General features: G+C 40.9%; 1 protein-coding gene across 3 annotated transcripts in view; it reads left to right on the forward strand.

Moving 5' to 3' along the window:
• The first annotated feature begins 15,987 nt into the window (after positions 1–15,987).
• LOC111231978 (pre-B-cell leukemia transcription factor 1) overlaps positions 15,988–23,829 on the forward strand; it is a 62,339-nt gene continuing 54,497 nt past the window's right edge. For all 3 annotated transcript variants that reach the window (XM_022759288.1, XM_022759289.1, XM_022759290.1), the window contains exons 1-2: positions 15,988–16,653; positions 17,636–17,709. In XM_022759288.1, coding sequence (XP_022615009.1) covers positions 16,466–16,653; positions 17,636–17,709 — 262 coding nt within the window. In that variant the 5' untranslated portion in view covers positions 15,988–16,465. The remainder of the gene's footprint in view (positions 16,654–17,635; positions 17,710–23,829) is intronic.

Here is a 23,829-nt window from a genome sequence, read left to right on the forward strand (position 1 = left end):
AGTCACAGTCACAGAGACACATCTCAGTAAAACTGAAAATCACCACCAACTTCTTGCCACTGGAGCCAGAGCAAGTGTAATGCAAAAAGATCAAATTATATCATGATTTCAACAATTTAATTTGCATTTTCCGAGACACGTCAGAAAATTTTACACAATGGGTTTTCCTTCATACTGACACGCAGATGCATTTTGGGTAAACAAGGCCGCATGGTTGGCAGAACTGTCACATTATGACAACTTTTCTAACTTTCCTCATCATCATCAAATAAAGGGGTGAGGCTTTTGTTATGCCATGATGCTGGTGAAGTCTTAAGAGTTTAATCAACACAGAGTGAGTATTACAAGCTTCATAAAAATGGACTTCACTCCATAATCTGTTGTATGGGATGATGGACATGATAAACTGGCCATGCTATTCTTCTCATTCTACACAGGACAAATATTATAATATCTAACCTATCTACCATGACAGAAAACACTGTTGATCTTTGTAGTTTTCTGCAAACAAGGCCGGATTAACCATTAGAGCAACAGGGAAATTGCTCAAGTGGCAAGACCCTCCGCAGCTCCAGAGAGAGGCGATCCACCGAGGGTCTGCAGCCCTACAGAACCGGGCTGCCAAATATCCTAATATCAGTGAGGGAGTCAGGAATTGGATGCAGGACACACTCCCTCACCAACGATTTACTTCACTGGCGTCTCCAAAACAACCAAATTGTGCCAAGGGAATAGCTACTTTACTCTTCTGCTGTGTCTGCAAACTCCTGTCAGGAGTTTCCTGATTCCTGATAAATTCCCTGACTGCGGTAATAGCGAAGGTATGTGTTTATCTGCGGATTCTGTGATTGGAAACATCCAGAGAGGATTCGTGACCACGAAAAGAGAGAACATAGATAAAAAACACGCTTTCTTTAACGCACAGGTCTGAACACATGAACATGGGAGAGTGGACGCTTCACTTGCCCAATAAAGCGAGGCAGAAAGAAGTCCTATGACTGTGACTATATTGAAGCATGTACACGAACATACACACACAGACACAAACATGTAACTTAATGGGTGGAAGTTTGATTTCATATTTCAGCTCTATTTAGAAATAATATGACAATTTGCTTAAAAAAACTTAAAAGTCCCCTTAAGAGAAACTTAATTCCTCAAAAGGGAACTATTTAATTAAATTTACTCACATTTTACATGCTTAGTTTGCAGTCAATCTATCTCCATCTGTCCTGATGAGCAGAATGATGAGTTTTAGTGTGTAAGTTTGGTTAGTGTGGGGAGTTAAGATGAAAGTATGTGCTCTGTAGCTCCAAGGATTTATCTGAGGTCATTTATGTAGCTTGGTGGTCTGCCAAGAAGCCTGGATTGAAACGTACGTCAGCAGCGTGATTAACGGATAATGACAGACCCGGGTGTCGATATGTTCTGCGCTCAGATTTGTAGTGTGGGCATTATCACAGGCTCAGGCCCAGTATATCATCCAAAGGGAGTCAGCAGTGAAGTGTGGTGGGAGAGAAGCACGGGGGCTACAAGTATTCTCAGGAAGAAGAAAAAAATGAAGAGGGAAGATTCGAGGCTCCCCTGGTGCCGTGTGGAACTTATTTCTCATTTTTGTGCACAGACAGTAAATACCTTGCTTTTCTGTCTGTGCTCCTGACCTGAACCCGTGACCTCCCCTTGGTCTCTGATGATACTCCCGCGGTCCCCTGCTCAAGGCTGCCGAGCAGGCCATCTCAGCCAGATCCAGGCCTTGTAATTCACAGGCTTCTAGATCGCCTGCCACAATGTATTGATTTTTGTTTCCCCAATCTCCAGGAGAGAAGCAAAGAAAAGATTAAAAACACTGTCAGTTTGAAGTTGAATAAGAATCCTGCACTGGGGAGATACCTTGGAGAGCAAGGGGTCACAGCTGAGGTACTGTATATCTCTTTATAGGTTTAACCCTTCCTTGGCCTGTAATCCAATTATCAGTGCACTGAAACAGCATGGGGCTAAAAATGTTGAACATGATTATTATTTTTGATATGAATGTAACTGCCATTTATGAAAGATAAAACTAGGCTGTGAGTCACACTCTAATTCTAATCTAATCCAACTCTAATCTAATATTTTAATAAAGGTTTCACAACCTCTCATGAGTCTGTTTTTAGTTCCTACAATTCTCATGCCAGCAGTAGTAATGGGTGCCATATGAATTTGTGACCTATTTTTAGGAGCATGAGGGGAGTTTAAAATGAAAATAATAATAATTAACAATTTTAAATTTATTTTGGAATTATTCATTTATTTAGGCTTATTTATTTGCATTCGGGTTGTCTTCTTCCCTGTCATGCTCTTTCAAAATAAAGGAAAAAAAAGTGGGAATAAATGAGAATAATATATAATGTAGTGGGCAAAACAAATATCAGCATTAATCAAAATTTTCTAACATCTTAGAGCCCACCTTTTTTAACCCCATTTGCAACCATTTGCGAAAGAAAATGTAATACGCATATAACAGAAGAACTGTACTATAACCCAACATAAACTATATCAGCTCAAACATGGTATTTATTTTTATCTTTTGTATTTTTCAGTCCGCGCCTGTAAAAAAAAGTCATATTACATAACTACCAACAGGATATACTTTATACAAGAAAAATTTAAAAGTTCCACAATACTGTCCCTCAGCCTATTGGCCTTGCCTCTTAAGTGCCCACCCCCCTAGTTAGCTCTGATTGGTCAGTGGAGAGTCTATATACAAGCTAGAGTCATTCAGAAAAGTTGTGAGAAAAAAAAACAGGCTTTTTCTGACAGAGAGACGTCATTACGTCTTACGCTCGTTACGCTCGTTACGCTGCAGGATCCCCCCTGAAGTGAAATCTGATTGGATCTTTGCAGGGACGCCTCCATTTTGTAGCCAGAAAGCTAACAAACAACAGCGGGCGCCAGGGAAGTACGGGGACTGAGAGCAAGAGAGGAGAACTGAGGGAAGTCGTCTGCTTTGGACTTCTTATGATGATATTCATAACCGGGAATACTTTTATAAGGAACCCTTTTGATTTTTGTGATCCGTGGACCCTTACGGACGAAAGGAATACAAATACTGGAGGAATGGAGAGAGAAACGGAGTTCTACACGTCTAAAAGGTAGGCAGTTAACACACTTCGCTGGTACAGAATGCTGGTAGATTTTAATAAATCATATTTATGTGCTTATGGTTAGCGCGAAATTAGCTGAATATTTTAATTCTAGAGACACTAATCGATCTAAGGAGGTACAGCTTGTCTATATTGACAAACGTGACAAAGCGTTTTCTCCGTCAGAACAGATTCAGGAACTTCTAACAGATCCATAGATGGGCCGGCGGGTCTCGTGACATTCTAAGTAACACAAGAGCTGTTGCATCACTGTCACATTTTTAAAAAAAAAGTTTTTACCACTGGTTTAATACTTTCAGTAAAATGCTGCATTTTGCGGCATAAATCATGAAATTTCAGTAGCATATACAACATGCTGGCATTTGTAAGTATAATATTTAAATGTAGCTGGCCATGAGCTGTCTTCTACTGGCCAACTGAATCTGCACAGTTTATGAATTGGCAGCTTGTTTCTCATATCGGAAGTATTTTGGTCCGTTGCAGCGCGTTTGCCCTTGCAGGCCACCATAGTCTTCTGTAAAAAAAAAAAAAAAAAAAAAAAAAAAAAATCCTATAAATTTGGAGTGAACATTATTCATCTGATTGTCAAAGACACAACTCCAAATGAATGCTCATTTTATTTTGTGTCTATTCGGTCTGTAAAGAGCTAATGGTTCATTAATAGATTTGCCCCAATAGCTTTATAAGGTGACAATAAGGGAGTTTGGATTAACAAAGTATTTTGTATTTTGGACAATTTAATCACAGAATTAGCCAGTGGCTGTGTTTTAGCTTTGAATCTTAAAACCGTGTCATGATATTACATGGAAACCTTTACAAATGCCCCAAGTCGTTCCAAAAGATTTGGAATATATAAAGAGGCTAATATAAATAGACTTAGTAGCTCTGCCCTGACCTACATATTTTTCATAATCTAAATCAACAGTAGGCTGAAATACAATGTTACATTGCTCATACAGTCCCATAAAACAGCATTATTGCATTTATCCGTGCAGAGGGCCATCAGAGAGGTAGCCAAGTCTAAAAGCAGGATTTTGAGGAGGATCACCCTAGCTTGTGTATACGTCCATCTTTCTACATTACAACAAAGTCGTAAGTCATTGTGTTAGCTAGTCAGCTTTCAGCATCACTATACACACTGACCTGATTACACCCTCTCACTCAGTTTGAGATCGTTTGTATCATCATCAGTAAGTGCTGCTCTTCATCCCTCTCACCTGTTTTATATTCTCAGGACTGTAGTTGTGTGTGTGTGTGTGTGTGTGTGTGTGTGCTCGTGTGCGTGCATGTGTGCCTGTCTGCGTGCGTGTGTGCCTGTGTTTGTGCCTGTGTGTGTATGTGTGTGCCTGTGAGAGCATGTGTAGCTGGCATTTTGATCATGGCAGTCAGGCCCCATTTGTCTATGTGGTGTTGAAAAGGCTCCTTATTGGCCTTGACCCTACATGAAATATTGTCTTATCAGCTGAGCATGAGTTGCCATAAGGCATTAGGGCTGGCACATTTCTCCGGCTCCCCTCCCTAACAATCCCCATCTACTGGAAAGAGATCACAAATACAGTACTGTCACTCCCTGTCCACTCTGTTTACTTGATTTCTATCTATCTATGGTCAAAGCAAGGATGTCAAATCAAGTGAGGCTCTATGGACGTGTTTTAAATATTACTCTAGCTTTTTTTTTTTTTTAAAAAGAGGAATATAATACAGATATCATTGAGATTTCACAGATTAAATGTACCTGCAGTTTTACATTAACAACACACTTTCTGTACGAGGGACATTACAAATGCAGGTGATAACTGTAATAAAAGATGACAGAAGACATAAGAAAACAAATTACAGGGTGACAATTTCCACAGATGCTGTCACCCAAGGTTAAGATGGCAGGCACTGTGTTCTATTATTTATTGAGTTAGTTGATGAAATGTCATCTTTGATGATGTGATGTTCACAGGGAACGCTGACGTCTAAGAAGTTTAACTGACACGCATCGCCGTAGCCTTGCCAAAAACATGTACTCTTGTTTAAATATTGAAGGCCTACATAAGGAGGAACATGGACTCCTTTGTGCTGCCTGTCATTATTATACACATGTCGGCTGGTGTAAATTAATTGGCTGGATAGCACTCTTTTTTTTGTACACTGATTAAAGGGAATGGGATACTTTTCAGAAACGGCTCCAGTGTGTCTTTTGCATGGTCCAAATTGTAAGACCAGAAACACACAGACATTGAACAGTGCTGAATTATATTGCAGTGGTTTTATGCAGTTCACATTATTTCCATCGCTATAAAGCTTCTGCATTTGCATCAGTTGAAAAAAAAAAATACACTGACTATTTTACTTCTTGTTGTCTGTTTTTGGCAAAGTTATGAGCATTTAATATTCAATATGAGCAAATATTGACTACTGTATTATGTTACACCATAATTTTATGAAATATTTAGTGAATATTACAAGTAGAAGAAAGGAGAAAAAGACTACTGATAGGATATGTGGCACCATAAAAATTCCACAATTTACAGAGCATGATATTGTATTTTATGTTATTCATAGCAATTTGCCTTCAGGCAACTTCACAAGCTTAAAGTCTCGCACAATATGCCGGGCCTCCTCAAAGGGCATATTAGTGTTTGCTGTTGCATATTAATTTAGCATCCAGAATGACTGACTGGATACAACCCACCGTGCTCCTTTATGCCTTCCTCTTGTGCCCTGGAGGGGTAATATTGCTTGGTTATGAGTCCTGTGTGTTATATTTATACATCCCCCTCTTTCTACTCCTTTTTATCTCGAGCAATTATGTCTTTAACCCCATCAATCTGTCACTCAACATCTACTTATACCCACCACAGTATTTTGCCGGGAGACTCGTCTGTTTCACTCGCTGCTTAGCACTTGACTTTTTGATCAATTCTCATTAATACATAGATTTTAAGACCATGGCTTTCACATGGCACACATGATCATCTGTGGTTTGGAGAATGAAGAAAGAATTTTTACAAGTAAGTCGTTAAAATCAAATCACATGCGATGCACATTCGAACTGACATTGCTGAAAAAAGTAAAGAAACAGATTTCCTTTGTCGCTCGTAGCTGAAAGCTGCATTCAGCATTTACGTCATGCTCAACAGGCTCATTGAAAAGTTATTTTTTGCCATGTTTGACGTGTCTCCATATGGCTGTACAGGTGTGAGGGGAGAATATGTGAGGAATCTATCTCTACTGTACCGCAGCAGCACTAGTTATTTTTGTTTGTCCCATCCTCTTTGGTAAAAGATGGGGGGCTCAGGGAGCGTGGTGAGCAGAAAATGTGCGAGGAGAGGATCAATGGAAGAAACGCGTGAGCCCATGTGCATAAAAGAAGACAAACTACAAACAGGAACACACACACACACACACCTACACATCATAAACACACACACGCATACACACACACGCACACACGCACATGCAAACATTATAAATACACAGCATAAACCCAGGTGGATTTGGTGCAAGCTGTTTTCACTGGCAGCAACCTCCCCCTCCCCAGTCCACCCACCCCCCCATCCCCATCCCCGTCCCAGCCCTGTTCAGCAAAGCTGTCACAGCGGCAGCACTCATAATGAAGGGGAAAATATTTTATTCAGATTTATTAATTTGAAAATGAAGCATGCCTGTCGACAGAGGGACAGTTCTTCTCAATCTGTCAACGTGGAGCCACTCGGCGCTGACACCAGGATTCATTTGTCTTGTCGGCTCTGACAGTCGGATTCTCCCAGTGCTCTACGGAGAGGGATCGCCCAGGGATTTTTTGAGCTGGATAAAACACATTCCGACAAGGAACAGCCTCTTTATTAATGCAAATTAGGCCAGAAAAATTCCAGCAACAGCTACTTGGCTCCAGAGTCCTGGCTCCATTCTCTGTTATTTTTTTTGGGGGGGGGAGGGTTGTTAATAAAAGCAGCCTCGGAGTGTTTGTGAGAATAGGGCCTGCAGGAGGACCTGTCACACCGCAGCTGTGACACTCTCCACACACTTGGGACCGAGACCAAATTTTGGAGCCTTTCCTGTTCTTTTAGGTGTCCTTTCCAGGTATAATATCTCTCATCACAACAATGAATATTTCTAACACTCAAACTCTACTTTTTGAAAAACATACCAGAACCAGGAGATTAAAATCCTGCAATACGTTTTTACATTTAATGTTCAAGCACTCGAGTATTAACTGGGGTTGCCCTATTGAATTGCTCATGTTAAATGGGTCCATACTTGTCAAACGCCCTGCCCTATATTTTCGATTCTTCTGTGTGTTAGGATGTATGGATTTTTTTTTCTTTGCTCCACCTCTGTGTGTCTATTTAGACCAGAGGCCAGGAGACTCACGAACTGTGGCTGACTTGTGCTTGCCTGGATGAGTGCAGGCGAGTTGTTGTTTTATTTCGCCGAGAGTCCTTTGACATTTATCTCTCTTCACCTGCTCCGTGATGATGATTCCAAGTGACAGGGTCTCCTCTCTCTCTCTTCCTTCTCTGTCTTTCTGTCTGTCCCCTCTCTCCCCCCTTCTTCCTCATCGTTTCCATCTCTCCTCCTCTTGTACCATCCCCCTCTAAAGCTCTTCTTTCTCTCTTCTCCAAACCTCGCTGCAGCTTTGGATACGTGCATCCCTTGCTACTATTGGCGCTGCACAAAGTAAATTGAACTTGGTGTGCTGGGGGAAGGGGGGGGGGGGTCTGTCAGTCAGAAGCATTTGGTGGGAGACGGCACAAGATGGGACCACGAGGGTGAAGACGTGCATGATGGGATTGCTCCCCTGTAATGTTTAAAATGGGACTGCCTCTCCAATCCTTCAATTACTTAAATGGACGAGATAGGGAAGGAGCCCATGCTGTCACTGTGTCTCTACTGTAACGCTCAGATTAGTTAATTGGTTATCCTCTTGAACAAGGAAGAGGTTGTATTTCACTCAAGCCGACAGCAGGCATCACTTATTCAAAGTCCTCCCACTGTCAATATACTGTAACAGAGAAGGGTTTCTCTCCGGCCTCCTGCAGTGTGGGTTTACTCTTGCTGGAAGATAGATGTAGCCCATATGTAACCACCACAGACTGTAGCTATTTCTGAGAGGCTCCACTGCAGCACAAGCCGCTGCCAAAATTGGAATAAAATGCCACAGAGAGAGAAGTGGCTGTTTCAATTTGTTTTCATCCAGCGTATTAGCCGGCTCTTATGGGAAAAGTCACCTTAATTGCAAAGGCTTCAATACTTGACCTCACCATCAGTTCATTAACCCGGCAATAAAGGAAGCCCTCATTCTAGCAGAACTACACCCAGTCTGCCCATTTGAAAACCATCTCACTTCCACAACCCTGTTTTCCCCCCAGTGTAAACGCCTCCGCTAGCCACCCACTTTATCAATTGCCTTCATAATTTTAAAAGCCTTTTTTATGTTGTTGTTTTTCTCTCATATAGTAAATGGAGCCATAATTTAATATTTTAATGCATGTTAATGTGTTGTTTAACCTTCTAGCAACAATCAGGCGTCTCTAAAAGGTTAACCTTGAACGTGAGCCAGTGCAGACAGCAGCACAATAACGCGTCAATCTTTGAAAAACATCTCTGTCTAATGGATTAGTGGTTGATTGCACAGCCCCATCTCGAGGTAGATGCCGTATATATTGGATAGGCATTAAAACGAGCATTTCTCAATTTTCTTGCTGCCGGCCCTCAGGGTCAATGGATCGCTAGGGCAACAAAACGCTGAGTCAACACATGCCTCTTAATTTATCTTGGGGTTTGATTATAGCTTCATTTAAGTCTCCAGCGGCCCACCAGCTCAAAAGCTAAACAGGTTGGATTTAAAAGAAAGGAAGGGTTTTCTTCAAAGTCCATTTAGATATATTTTCCCTCTTATACTGCCTCACTGTTAAGAGTGTAAGGTATGTGAAAACATACCAGACCTGCTCTGACATGAGAGGTAAACAATACTGTAAGAAAGATGACAGGTACTGCTAGAAAAGAGATGTCTTAATATGAATGAGAGAAAGGGCAAGCAGCTACTGGTGTGTGAAGGGTAACTAGACTGTCAGTAACCTTTTTGTGATGGGTTGACATTGTATCTATCATATTAAAGGTCCCATATTTGACACTTTTCTGGTGTTTTATTTGAGCTTTTGATTTCCATAAGAAGATATATTTGCGGTCTTAAGAACCAAAAACCATCTCAGTGTAGTTTTACAGCTGCTCCCTCACGCTTGAGCAAGACCAGGGTATTTTGTGTGGGTCTCTGAGCCTCTCTTCTGATTGGCTGACTGTTTTTGTGGCACACAGCCAGGCCAACCTTAGCTAATGGATTGTAATCAACTATTGTAGCTTTTTAAATCTTATCTCACCAGTCAGCGCTGAAACGAGAATGAATTCAGACTTGAATCCTCAGGTACTTCTGAAAAAAATCACTTTAGCCACGGGTCTCTAATGTTACCTTCCTTGGGAAGGCTGTGCAATGATATACTAGCTTCCTGACGTCCAATGACTGTGCAGCATTTCCTTGACATATTTCAGTCTTGTAGCTTACCAGCTCATTGTTGGTGTTTTGTTGTTAATAAAGTTCAAACAACTACAAAACCAGAATTAATGTCTTGCGGTTGTATGCCACCGCAACCAGCCAAGTTGCAGGAAATGTGGTCACAATCTCTCCTTCCTGAGTTACAGCAGTGAATAAAGTCCAGAAGTGTTTTTGCATAAATTTATAGTGTCACAGTGAAGTTGAGCTCTGACCATTTAGATATAAAATGTCATCACATTTTATCCTTATAAACATTTGAGTTAAATTGTGTAAATTAGTGAATTAATTTTTTGAGTTATGGCCAAAAAAATGTATTGTGAAGTGTGTCCCAGCAGTAATGAGATTCCCTCTGGGTGTTCCTGATATATCTTAGTCACAAGAATTTGAAGTCACAGTGACCTTGAAATTTGACCTTTGTCCACCAAAATCTAATCAGTTCATTCTTGAGTCCAAATGAATGTTTGTGCCAAATTTGAAGAAGTTCCTTCCAGCAGTTACTGAGATATCGCGTTCACGAGAATGGGATGGACAGATGGGGGGACAATCCGAAAACTATATGCCTCCGGCTCTGATTGTCGCCGACATGGAGGCATAAAAATCTAACTTCCTACAATATGGTACCTTTAATGATTGGTCAGGTGGAAAAGCACTGATCAGGCACTGCTTAATGTCCTGCGCTAAAAGGAAGACTTGCACGAAGGATGGTCATTTCAATTATTTTCTATTACCTCAGATAAATTTGTGAGCCATTGCACTGTAGTCGTAATTGTACAGTTTAAGACCTCAGTATACTTCAAAACTGTGCAACATCTAAATGCGTATTATTCATTGCTTTGATACAGCACAGATGAGCAAAGGACACTGAATTGTTTGACAGAGATTAGGGAGGTGGTGGGATACACCGAGGCGGAGGCCAAAAGGCTTTTCGCCACGCCTTCAAATGAGGCTGTTCGGTAACAGGTATAAGTGCTTTTGCCTTCAAACATGGCACTAAGATTTATTACCAGTGATAATTATAATACTCATCATTGTGAAGTGTATGCCAAGGTTGGATGACCCTCTCTCGCTGTGACGTGTGATTGACACTCTTACCCTCTTATATTACTTTGTTGCTGTCTTTCAATGCAGGCCCTCACCTGGTTTATGTTGTATGTGCTGACTCTTTTTACTGAGCTTGGTAATTCCAGTTTTTCTCACGGTGCGCCCTGCAACCTGTAATGCAGAACAATCTACAGCTTACCACATGTTTACCTTTACGGCAATTTGAATCTTTAATTTCATTAAAGATGAATTACTAATTAATTACACATTACTAAGTACTGCCCAACCTTGGCTAAAACTCATTATTGTTCTAACACAATAAAAAGTTAATTTTATAACAATAAACAGTTACATAACACGGTTATATAACAAATAAGTGAGTTAGCCAAAGTAGCTCTGTGTTTTTCACAGCAGCAGTTTTTCTGTCTATCTTCTGGTTGTGTCCCAAGTTTCCTCTGTTTATCCACCCATCCTCACATCTGTCTTTATCCCTGCTCTGTAACCGGAGGCTCCAGCCCTTAAAAAGGTGCATGTGAGATGCCTGTGATACACAACTGTGACACTGGTTGAGCAATGGGCCTGTCTTGTTCCAGGGCCCCTGCTGAAGCACAGTTCCCCTTTGTTCTGTGATGTATTGATCCATTCAGACCTCCTCTTGAATGTGCTCCACTGGCGCTCGTCCTGCTTAAACCAGCTTGTGCCATCTTCCTTGAATGCTCGTTCATACACCGCAACTGGAAACAGGGCCTGTGCAAAACCCAAAGTGCACAGACTTTTATTGCTGTTCAGCTGTAATGACTTTGTACTTGTTTTACTTTTTGTTCCTGCTACCGTCATATCATCTGCATCATTTAAAGTAAACTAAAGTAAAATCAATTATTGGTTTGAACCATTGAATAAATGACCGTACAGGCAGATCGACCGATCATCTCACCTATGTCTCCACAGATAGTATTGTGCAATAATATAAATAAAAAGAGGCAAATTTTTGCATCTCAACGTCTTAATGTCACAGTAATATTCTGACTTAAGGAAATATGTACTGTAGTAGAGCAGCTAGTGTTGGCAGGTCACTCAGAGTACAATTAACACACCACCTCACTTGCAGCCAGGGTGACTCATTGCTAGTGTTACACAGATGCAAATGAATGTTAAATAAAAAAAATTGTAGGTAGTACTTAAACTAAAGCGTCACCTCCTTGCTTTCTAATAACAGGAGGCTTCTATGAAAGTAAAACAGCCCACTTTCCTTCTTTCCCTGCTGTACATACTGTATATAATGTGTTGTATGTTTGAAAATGTGGAGTGGAGCTCCCATGCACTCTTTTCTCAGTCCAACCGTATTAGAATCAAAGAGAGGTTTATGTGAATGAATCCTTTCCATTAGTGCTGCCTCCACACAGGCCAGAAGCCGTGCAGGATGAAAGGGAGGATTTATCTGCACAACCTCATCACATGGTGTGACCCGGGGCCTGGAGTAGAAAGGTCTCTCTCTCAGGTGCCATGGAAACCAGCCCACCTCAGGCTGCTCGTCCTGTCGTCCTCCAGTCGCCCTCTGCGCTTTTCCTGTGTAGATTTCTGGCTCACGAACTGCAGAGGCATCTCAGGCCTGTTGAATGTCCGAATTAGCTTTAGAGCAGATTGTTCCAAAAGCTTTGAGAACTCGCACTTCGATTGGAGTCCTCCAGAACTGAAATCTTGTGTAAAATTCGCCTTTGTACATGATGTCTAGCTCTTGTGGTGGCTCTGTCACTCTCTTCTCTCTTACATACAGTATTTAAGCCAGTGAATCCAAGGAATGCTTGGTTTCAAAAGGGTAAAACCACAATCTATGGAAGATCAAATATGACTTATTGGGTAAATTTAGTAAATAAATAAAATTCAAATAAATTGAGAAATACATAAAGAAACCCATGCAGGTTAGATGACCCAGCACACGTGTTAACTGACAGCACACGTGAAAACTGACGTTTTCTGTAAAAAACAATAATAAGAAATTAATTTATAATAAATAGAAATCCAACACTCCAGTAGCCTGCAAACTCTATGTAGAAAGATAAAGCTTGCAGTAGCAGCAATGCATTACAGATGCAGCCGGTGTGAACACACACGTGTTCTTCTCCGCAGCAGGTCAGTGACAGCAGCAGCCACGCACACGTGACGCAGGCAGTGTGTTCCCCGGCGTAACCCTAACCACCTGGGGAGGTGGTTTGCGATGCATTCTTGCCAAATGTTCAAAAGGTTGAAATGCAGTAAATGGGTGAAATTGGTGTTACTGCTCCAAAGTGCAACTATGTCAGCGATCTATCTGCGGAGATATCCACACTGTATCCTGTGATAATGGCATCTGAAGAGACAGTGAAATTACGCTGATATAAGCTATCGTTCTTTCTGTCACATGTAAAGCTGCAGCTATTTCAACACTGTCAGACAGACAGAAGACACGGTGTTCTGTTGTGTTTATCTGATGTCTGATCAAACCATTATTGTTGTAACTAAACTGCCAAAGTTATTCTTCTTCTCATGTTTTTAACTGTTAGCAGACAGCTTCAGGTGCATTATCCCCACCCTCTAGACTGGATTGGGGTTGACATACGCAAATGAAAAAAAAAACACAAATAAGTAAAGGATACTGTTTTTAAAAATGACAAGAAAAACATCAACAAAAGAAATACATGTGTAAATCTGTAAATCGAGTCAAACAGATTAGGCTTAACACCTAAATGAAAATAAATCCTAAAACAACATAATATTGGCTTAATTTATGACACAGTTGATTTGTTCTTCTTTTTCTTTTGTGGAATTTATTTAGTCCTTTAATAAGCTCATGTTAATTTATTTTTTTAATGTATATGGTTTATTTTGTTTTATCCACTCGGCAGCACCAGAGCTCTGGGGGAGGATGTACAGTGCAGAGGTGTAAGGGCAAAAAGCTGCTGTCGTGTCCGACACGTATGCGTTGTATTTACCACTGCTGTTAGAGTCTGGCGTTGTTACTTTTAATAACTGTGACAGTATCTCAGAATCCCACTAGTGAGGATGGCACTCTGGCATGGGAAATTCATGTATTCAGCCCCACACTCCGTAATATATCGCTTACGTCTCCGCTGCAAATTAAGCATTTTACTGGACGCCTATTAGCATTTCCTGTTTTATCACTAGTGAGTGGCTGACCATACATCAGCCTGGCAACGAATGGATGAAGACCACTGCCAGCTCTGTGATTTGTTTGTCTTGCCATGTAGCCTGAAAGTATCAGCATATATTTAGATTTCTAAATGCACTGCTAACGTAACTTAGCAGATGTTGGGGAGTCATATGGATGTTGGTGCAACAGAGACCCCCTCAGGTATTCTCATTATTCTACTACTGAGCAGATGGCAGGGAAACTTACCGCACTTACCATTATCCATCATACATATTCTGCTCCCAATTTACATAGGCGGTGCTTCACAGGAGCTCCTACTGGGAGAGTACTGAGCTCGAGGATCGCACTGCAGCTCCACCTGAGGCTTAGGAAGACAGTCTGAGATGTCACTGCCATTACACTTCAAACTCAAATATGCTAATAGTTGTACCGAGGACTTCCAATGGGCGCATCCCAGTTGTATATTTTGAATTGTGAAAAGGAAAAATCTGCAGCTTGATGATTTTTAAATAGTTTAATATCAATTGGGAAATATGTAACTGTGAAACAGCTTTAATAAGATGGTACAATAGTGGCTTTTGCTGTATTCAGGAGTGTTAGACAAAATGTCATTTATAAAGTTTCAGATACATGTGCTGGTGTTTCAAAAATACACCGATGTATGAGCTTTTCGATCGCTAATAAGGCAACAATTATAGTCTATCTTTAATCATTTAAAGGCACCTTGAAAACCTAATTTTGTCCTGTGAGTGGTGGGATCCACAAACACACAATTCCCTGCCAAAGTTGGTTATTTTAACATGATTTCACTGATCCGCAGGTGCTGGTGACTTGTCAAGGAATGCAGCAATGTGCCAACAAAGCCAGGTGAAGACTGCCAACACGTAAACGTGGCTGTAAAGGAAGGAACATGGCTGTACAGGGAAGGAAATGGTTGTACGACATGTTCATTAGAATTCAAGGATGCACACGATGTGTTTTGGTGAGTAACACTGAACGTAAAACAGAAACTTTGTGTTCACAAGAAAACTCCACAGGGCACCTGTTTTCAGGGGCTTTAAATCTGTTCGATACGAAATGTGATTATAGTTATTACAAACAGTCAGAAGTCAAAATGAATTCATAGCAGTGACTATGAATTTGCAGGTAGCAGTCATGAACATGTTGCTCTCAATAAAACACTGTGGCACGTTTTAAGTATTTACATATGTTCCTTATTATGTGTGTCACACATGTATACATCCAGGCCGATGATTTGCACAGCACTGTTCATACTTTAGTTCCACACTGGAGCTGTTTTTTTTTTTTTTTTTACCCCTCCTACTCCTCCTCCTCGTCCTCTTCCCTCTGAATGGCTCTCAGTAGTGGAGGGGAGCAGCGGCAGTGAGGCAGCGCTGGGCCTGAAGGGCACTTTTCAGCCTGGCCAGACACACTCAGGCCTTGCTGCTTGGCTGCGCAACATGGGTCACCGCCTTACATTAGGAGAACCCTGCCAAAGTCAGCCAAGCGGAGCCCTGCAACATACCTGAAATTGAATGAACAAAGTCTATGTACCACTGCCTACAGCAACAAAACAAGAGTGCTTTGATTGTTAGACTCATTTCATACTATAAAAATGAAATATTAAGGTGTTTTTCATTAAGTGTCTCATCGGTGGATGAGGTTTTTCCTGACATAAATCCTTAACCACATTATCTATCTAATAATTTTAACAAATGAAAGGGCTGAACAATACTTTTGATTGGTGTACCTGAGGCTTTATCAGGGCACAACATGGAAATGAAGTGGTTTCCTGTGGGGCCAGTGGGGGTCAGGAGGGGAGGCTAAAGCAGACCTCCTGTGTCAGCCACTATAATTTATAGTGGAGTTCAGGCTCTATCCATCACCGTGTTGCCACTCTGTACCGTCTCCCCGCTTGTAAGGGCAGCAGCCACATCTCCCAGCCTCTTGCTCTGCATCCCACCCTTGCAGCGCAGTGATCGACGTTTCACGAGAGGCACCTCAAGGTGGGGCTAAATGGTCTTATATTCCCAATCATGTCGCGTAGGCGGAGTCTGACTCTCACGCTCTTTGCTATTGCTGCCGCCTGCCCAGCTTGTACTGTACACGACAAAAGCAAGAGGATGGAGTGAGTGAAATAAATCCACACTTCTTATTTCTCACAGCCACTATTTTGTAATTTGGCAGGCAAGGAGGTGGTTTGGGATCACTGCGCAACATCACAAGAAAACGTGTCCTAGTTCATGGTAGTAGTAGAAACCAGCAGCCTATCTCTTTTTACGCACACCCATATTCCAGTGAAGGCAGCAGCAGTTCAGATCAGATTTCACATTCAGCTCCGACCAGCTGAGAGAGACACAGCCAGAGAGCGGGAGGGCTCGTTTCTCCGCTTTCCCCTCCGATACCCTCTCTCTCTGTTCGGCGAGCGCCAGAAAAATACATCTGCGAGGAACACCGGGTGCGTGGCGCAAATATTAAAGCACCAACGGGATTCTTTTTTTTCCCACCTTCCTTTTTTTTTCTTTTATGTATTTTTGCAGGATTTCAGCAGCGAGAGCGTCACAGAGAATTAGATAGAGGGAAGAAGAGATGGACGAGCAGCCGAGGTTGATGCACTCTCACACGGGGGTAGGCATGGCAGGGCACCCCGGCCTGCCGCAGCATATGCAGGAAGGCACCGGAGGAACGGACGGCGACGGGAGAAAACAGGACATTGGAGACATTTTACAGCAAATTATGACCATCACAGATCAAAGTCTGGACGAAGCCCAAGCCAGGTAAAGATCTGCTCCAACTCACTGTCAGGAGGAGGAGGTGGTGGTGGCGGCGGAGGAAAACTAGATTGAAAAATTATTAAAAAAAAAAAAAAAAAAAAAGAAAAGAAAAGGAAAGAAAAATAAATATATATATTAAAAACGATAACTTTAATAAATACAGCGCAGTGTAGATGGAGCTATAATGTAAGGGCATTGCACTTCCTTGTGCAAAAGCGAACAGTGGAAAACAACGATGGCATGCCTTCAAATCACTAGTTTGCTTCACATTTAAATAACTCGACAACCGCGCTCCTTTAAGGAGAAAATAAAAGTGTGTGAACATGGTGTTTGTTACTGTGGCCTGCCAGCTCACTCGGCTCACTGAGTATTTTTAAATCACTTTCATAAAGTCAAGGTGCATTTATTGACAAGTCGACACGAATGCAGACTGACAGGCTGATTTTTTATTTTTTATTTATTTTTAAATATCAAACGAAACGCCGAGTGACAGCTTGTTTACAGCGTGGAGGCCGAATGCAATGCAACTTTCTTAGTTGTGATACATAATTCAAGATTTCATCCATCTTGTCTAATCCACATTAAGTTCAGTGAAGCTGCAAGTGAGTAACACAAAATCCTACATATGAGTGTGTTTTGTTTTATAGAGATATTTGGTCATATATACAATTTTTATAATCACAGAACAGTAGCTATTAAAGCTAAATAAAATGGTTTTTTATCAGTTATTTTTGTATAAAGGTAAATATATGTTACAATAATGAAGCCAGCACATGTGTACATATACAGGTGTTATGAAGATATTTGAAAATAGTTGTATTATTTGTCCCTGTAATTGCACTGTAGCACAAATCTAAAAGATGAAATTATAACTGTTAATATAACTGCAGTCTTTATTGTTGTCCAGTGATTGGGAGGTTGAGTAAGTTTAAGATGTAATACATGTTTCGGCAGTTTGCTAATGAGGCAACTTCTCTGTTTTCAGGAAACACGCTCTGAACTGTCACAGAATGAAGCCAGCTCTTTTCAATGTGTTGTGTGAAATCAAAGAAAAAACAGGTAAGATCATATTTAATTCTGCACTACACTCTAGCAGAAGCTCAACACAAAACACTGCACTGCTTTTGTCTCCACACTGTCTGCAAGAAATACTGCGAGTCTCCTTCACCAGGTTGAATCAATACAACAGTGAATACAGTATTGTTAATAATGGAACATGTAGCTAAAATAAGAGCAGTGTCATTAAAGGCAAATTTGTTATTCAGACTCAAATTCACTTTGGAGGACCTGATGTTGGATGTTCAGTCACAACACAATTCACTATATAAATTTCAGTGACATGTAAGACATGTGTTTCCTCCTGTAGCTGTAAAGTCGGAGCGTTTTTAACCATTTCACAATAGGAACTGTGGACAATTACCTCGAGCAGTCCTTATCAATTATTGTGTCAAAATATGAATGAGCTTTTTTGATGCTATTGTGGAATAATAGAGAGTATTGAGCAAAAAATTGTCACAAGCACGTTGATGTCTCCCCTTGTGAGTTAACTGTCAAGTCTGGTGAATACGTCTCTTTCTATTCTGTATTGTGTCTCTCTATTAAAGCAGTTGTGAGAGCGCATGTCAGCAGAATAATTGCTAGGAGAGAAATAATGTAACATAGGAGGCGTAAGTCATGTTTCCAAATCATTTTCCCCGTGACATTTTTGAAATTGGCATAGATAGAATTCAGTGCACTTCAGACTGATAGCGTGCATCTCATCTTTTATTTTCCTGTCTTTAGACTGATGTGCTGTAGGACTCTTCAGAACTTACACTGTTGAGCTATTTAGTTGCCAAAGCGCTTTCTGTGTGTTTCATACTCATTAGTGCATGAAATCAAACGGAATGGATGGAGGATGAAGACGATATTGTTGTCATTGTCTCCAAAAGTTGCACTTGCTCATACTTGACCTTTGTGGCGGCGATGTGTGGCGCTGTGTGTGTTGTTTTCTCGTTTGTGTGATCCCACCCTCGCTTGGTGCTTTCATGGATGTTTTCATTGAGGTTTTCATTGAAGTTCACCTCGCTGCCTACCCCCAAGCCCAACAATTTATCTTGAATCGGCCAGTGCCTCAGGAGAGAGCAGGGGGGGCCTTTTGAAGCCTGCTGGCTTGCTCTTCTTTTTTGTTGTCTTGGTAGGTTTTTTTGGAGGGGGAGTGACACAGTTATGCATAGTGTTTTACTCCCTGGCGCTTCTCGGAGTTCATCCAAAGTTCGACTCTGCTGAGAGTACAAAGTAACTTGGACCTCTTCCTGCCTGCACACCCATTCTTTTCTCTTTCAGCTGGCAACCTATAAATACAAGGTGCAGCTTATGGAGCTTTACACAGGAGATCTGGTGCTTGTCTTGTGTTTGTCAACTTTCAATAGTTGCTAGTTTTAGAGAGAAACCTTTCACATTTATACTGTTTCTCTAATCCAGGTATTCACTTCAAATTTACTATAGACAGAAATTATTTATATGCTTGTTGCCACAATGTAAAAGTCATCATGAACACTACAGCTAAGAGTAATTATGCTTTACGCATTATGTTTTGTCACTGTCAAAACTCTGAAAGATTTAGTGTAAAGTAAACATGGAGTTTTAAAAAGTCGAAAAACTTAATTTCACGTAAACATAAAAAAAAAAAAAGTCACGATGCCAATGTCACGTTTTTCATTAGCTACGTTCTTCAAACTCAGAGCACTTGATTTGAGCTTGGTAATTAATAAGTATTCATACTTGAAATAGTATTTTACTTTGCTGGTGAGCTCAGAACATTATAAAGTTCACTTCCACTTGGATTTTGTTTGTTTTATTTACTAGAAAAAGTCGGAGCTCGTTGCTCCATCTAGTGGTCAAATCTCCTTTTAAAACTGATTTAAACCATGAAGTGACTGAGAACGGTTATAAAATGTTAAAAAATTTAATTTAAGTTTTCTTATTTTTAGTTTAGTTTAGTTTATAAAAATTACATTTGAAGTCGTGATGGTCAGTGGAAAGAAAAGTAAATGGCTATTTGATTTTTCTAATTTTGGAAAGTTTTAAGTATCATCATATTTGTAGCTTAGAAGTTGATACTGTGTAAATGAAAGAAGCCAGTTGTCTTTCAGGTTTTTCTTTCTCTTTGACTGAGGCTTAAAATGAAAGAATAAATGATGGAACTTTGTTTGAAATGGCTGAAACTTAATTATAGATTTAATGGATTATACACATTAGCTGTAATTTACTTTGCCGTTTCACAAAATGCTTGGTTCTCATTTTGTGTTGTTGTCATTATTTCAGTACAGCAGCACTGAAGGAAACCAACCTGAAGCAACTTTCTGTCTCCTCCTTTTGTACCAGAAGCCAAAATTTTCCCACTTCCACTTTTAAATATTTCAGAGTGTGTGTGTGTGTGTGTGTAGACGGGCAGCTTCAGCCACTGTAACTTCATGTCCCTAGTACCATGTGAGTGCAGAGACAGCGTGTATCCACAGAGCTGCTGTTTGCTTGTGTATATTTTCCATCTCTGGCCGTCCCCAGAGCGGCTGACAGCACCTGCAGGACACAATGCCAGTGTTGATCTAGGGCCTGAACTTCTGACCTACTCTGTGTATTTTTACTGGGATGAAATGAGGGACGGCCAACAGAAAGATTGTGCAGTATAAACAAGCACAACAGTGCAGCGACACCCGGGAGGAAAGGAGAAGGAAGGAACACTTTATTTAAACCAATGGCTCTTTTTTTTTTTTCGTTTGTTTCTTTTTTTTGACAGACATCGTCTTCGTCTTTACCCAGTTTCATTCCAGGCATATTTGGGCTGTCTTTTTTACTTCAAAGGAATGCTGGTTTGCAGACACTGTGTGTGTGTGTGTGTGTGTGTGTGTGTGTGTGTGTGTGTGTGTGTGTTTGTGTGTGTGGGTGCGCGCGTGTGTGTGACATAACTTCAGTCTTCAGAAGAGACGAAGCAGGAAATATATAAAACATATTAATTATACTGCTCATATGTGTCCGAAATGTGGAGCATAGGTAAAAGCAGCAGGGGTTTGTCGTTTGCTCGTCCTGGCAACAGCGGTGTGTGCTCTGTTTGGAGAAATTCTCACAGAGACTTTCCAAAAATATATCCAAACGCTTTGACTCCTCTGCTATTGGACCATGAAGCTTTAACCTTTCACTAACTGAATTCTCAAAGTTAACAGGCTAGTGAATCATTTTTTTATGTATACACTGTCTATTTATCTATCATTGATATTTTTCAGGTGGATTGTTTTCTTTGTGTCTTCACCATCACTTTTTTTTTATGATTGATGAAAAGGCTTCTTTAGATAAGCAAATGCTTGACAAACTGATTTGGAAAATGAGTAGCCTTGACCTCTGTAAACACTTCACCAACATCATAAATCTCCAGCAGTGTCAAACAAAACCACTCCTCGACTGAGCTGCTTAGTAAACGTGCTGCTTTTTAATTTTTTTCCCCTCAACCTCGACAAAAGGCCGGCTTTCTTGTGGCCCGTGTTTGTATAGTGTAAGGTTTCAAGCCTAGGGGATCCTCCATTTATAAAAATGACTGGCCGAGTGATGTAATGTTATTTTTTGAAGGGTGAAAATAGGGTGTTTTACAGAGGGCAGCCGAGCAGTGTTTGACAGGATGAACTGAGCCAGAGGTCTGATTATGGAAGGTGTATGGAAGCCTACACTACATTGACTTGTCAGTCCATTCAGCTGCTTGGCATCTGCCTATTTGTATTACAGAGGCTGATCTCAGCTCAGCCCTGCACGTCGCTGTGTAAACACTTTGGAGCAGCCCTCATGGTGATCAGGTACAGTCTCAACATCAAAACATAACACAGTCTGGTGTAGGGCTCAATTAACTGATTATGCTGATTGACAGACAATGAGTTGGCACAAGTTTTGATAAGTGATTAATCATTTATAAATTGTTTATGGAGCAGAAATGCAGATTCTCTGGGTCCAGGCTCTTTGACATCATTGTAAACTGAATAACTTTATTGGTTGGACAAAACTAGAGCTGCAACTAAAAATTATTTTCACTATCATCACCATCAAGTTTTTATTCAATTTTCAAAATATTTGCTGATTAATTTTTCATCGACATCATCACAGCTCTAGGCAAAATAAAACATTTGAGGATGTCACCTTGGACTCTGTAAAATTGTGATTGACATTCAAAGCCAATAGAGGAAACAATTAATTGACTAATCCAAACCATCTGCAATCAACAATTATTTTCCTTATTCATTATAAATCAATTATTTTGTGGAATTGATTTCTTTTGGTCTGTAAAGTGTGTAAAACTAGTGAAGAATCACAAATCTTCACACTGAAAATTTCAAAATTTTCTTCAGACTTTTTTGGCAAACCAAAAGCCTGAAGCCCCAAAAAGTTCAGTTCTCTGTCATGTGACTCATGTAAGAGTCAGAAAAGCATCAAATCCTCAGGTTTAAGAGGCTGGAAGTGGAGAACGTTTGGCACTGTTGCTTGGACCGTGACTAAGTGACAGTTGCTGATTAGTTATCTTTCAGGGACTACTTAATCAATCGACTAATCTTTGGTGTGATACACAATAAAAGGAATTTCTTTTCTATTGTCACGTTTGCTAATGGGTGCATCTCAACTCGATGTAACTGCTAAAGAGCCAGAGTTGGGAGTCACGCCAGGTGTAAACCATGGCGGCAGTAACAGTGCATGTAACCTTCTCTGTCTTTCATGGCGAAGTAGACATCTGCCGTGATAGCGAGCGTCGTGTCACGGGGCTGCGGCTCCCCTCTCGTGCGTGTCTCTCAGCGGACGCACGGAGACGACTCTGATACGTGCAGCTTTTGTCTCCCTCTTATCCTTCCTCCTCGATGCTGATACAGCAGCATTCAGGGAGAGAGAAATGCCAAGCTCGCCACCACAGCTGTTTCCCCAGTCTCTCTGCTTAATCATCCACTGAGAGAGAAAGAGGAAGAACTGGAGTCTAATTCTGCTCCAAGAATGTAGACAACTGGAGAAAAATGTGTTCTGATTTACCAGGATAAGGCACGCACAAGACTTTTCTTTATTGTATTTGATGCAGAATCATAATCACAGAATCATCAGTGAGTGACAGCATTGTAAATGGTGTGTTAATACCATTACAGTATAGAACAATGTGGTTACATTATACATTATGCAAATTGTCAGTCGCCTAATTGATACATGTTAATCATATTAAGGAGCTTAATTATAGAAATCTTAGTGTGCTGTGATTTGGTAATTAACACTGACATCACATGTAGAAGGAAAGTGAGCTTTTTTTTTTTATCGGGACAAGTTTCTCTGCAATGAAAGTCTCCACTCATCCCTGTGAAAAGGAAGCAGCAGCACTACATCGTTTTTGTATTTTTAACTATAGATATTTTCAGAATTTCCTGAACTGATGAATGATTTTTTCCCTCTCTCGCGAAGGCCACTAGAAATGCAGTTTGTAGTAAAATTACATTTCGCTCGGAGCAGCCCTGCCAGTGTGGAGATTACAGAATGAAGGCGAGATCCAAGCAGACTTGTAAAAGAGCGCAGGCCTCAATCTTTTACCTGAATGCCGACTCCTCTGCTCAACGCTGAGAAACGATTGCTTAAATATCACTGTTCTGCCATTTACCTCGTTCAAGGCTCTCTGTGCAATCTCAGTCCCTGCAGGTTCGGTCGGCCTTTTTTTATACCAGCCTCCTTAATATGTTACGAATTTAATCAAGTCTGCAAATTTGTTATGCACGTTAAATTGAACATGCAATGGCACATTTGAATGTGGTTGCCATACCAACCCCCCAGGAGTTCATTTTCCATAATGTAGTGTTTGGAATCTCATTTCCTCCACTCTCCCCTGCTGCTACTTGCAGACGCCACCTCCAGGCTTCCACTGTATGTTCACCATGAAAGAGGCTCAGCTGCCACAGCTTTCAAACACTGGAGGGAGGGAGAAAGAAAAGAGAGAGAGAGAGAGAGAGGCCTCTCTCCACGTAGTGGAAATGACACAAATTAATATACACTACTTAAACCAGACCAAGATTAATGGTTCCCTTTCGCTGCAGCTTAGTCCCACTGTCAGTTGCCGGGTGCTCGTTGGACAAAATCAACACTAATCAACATTTATTCCACTTTTGCCCTGGGCTCTCAGGAGTCTGGCAGGACTGC

This window comes from Seriola dumerili, unplaced genomic scaffold, assembly GCF_002260705.1.
Source record: "Seriola dumerili isolate Sdu_G_001 unplaced genomic scaffold, Sdu_1.0 BDQW01000321.1, whole genome shotgun sequence".
Lineage (NCBI taxonomy): Eukaryota > Metazoa > Chordata > Actinopteri > Carangiformes > Carangidae > Seriola > Seriola dumerili.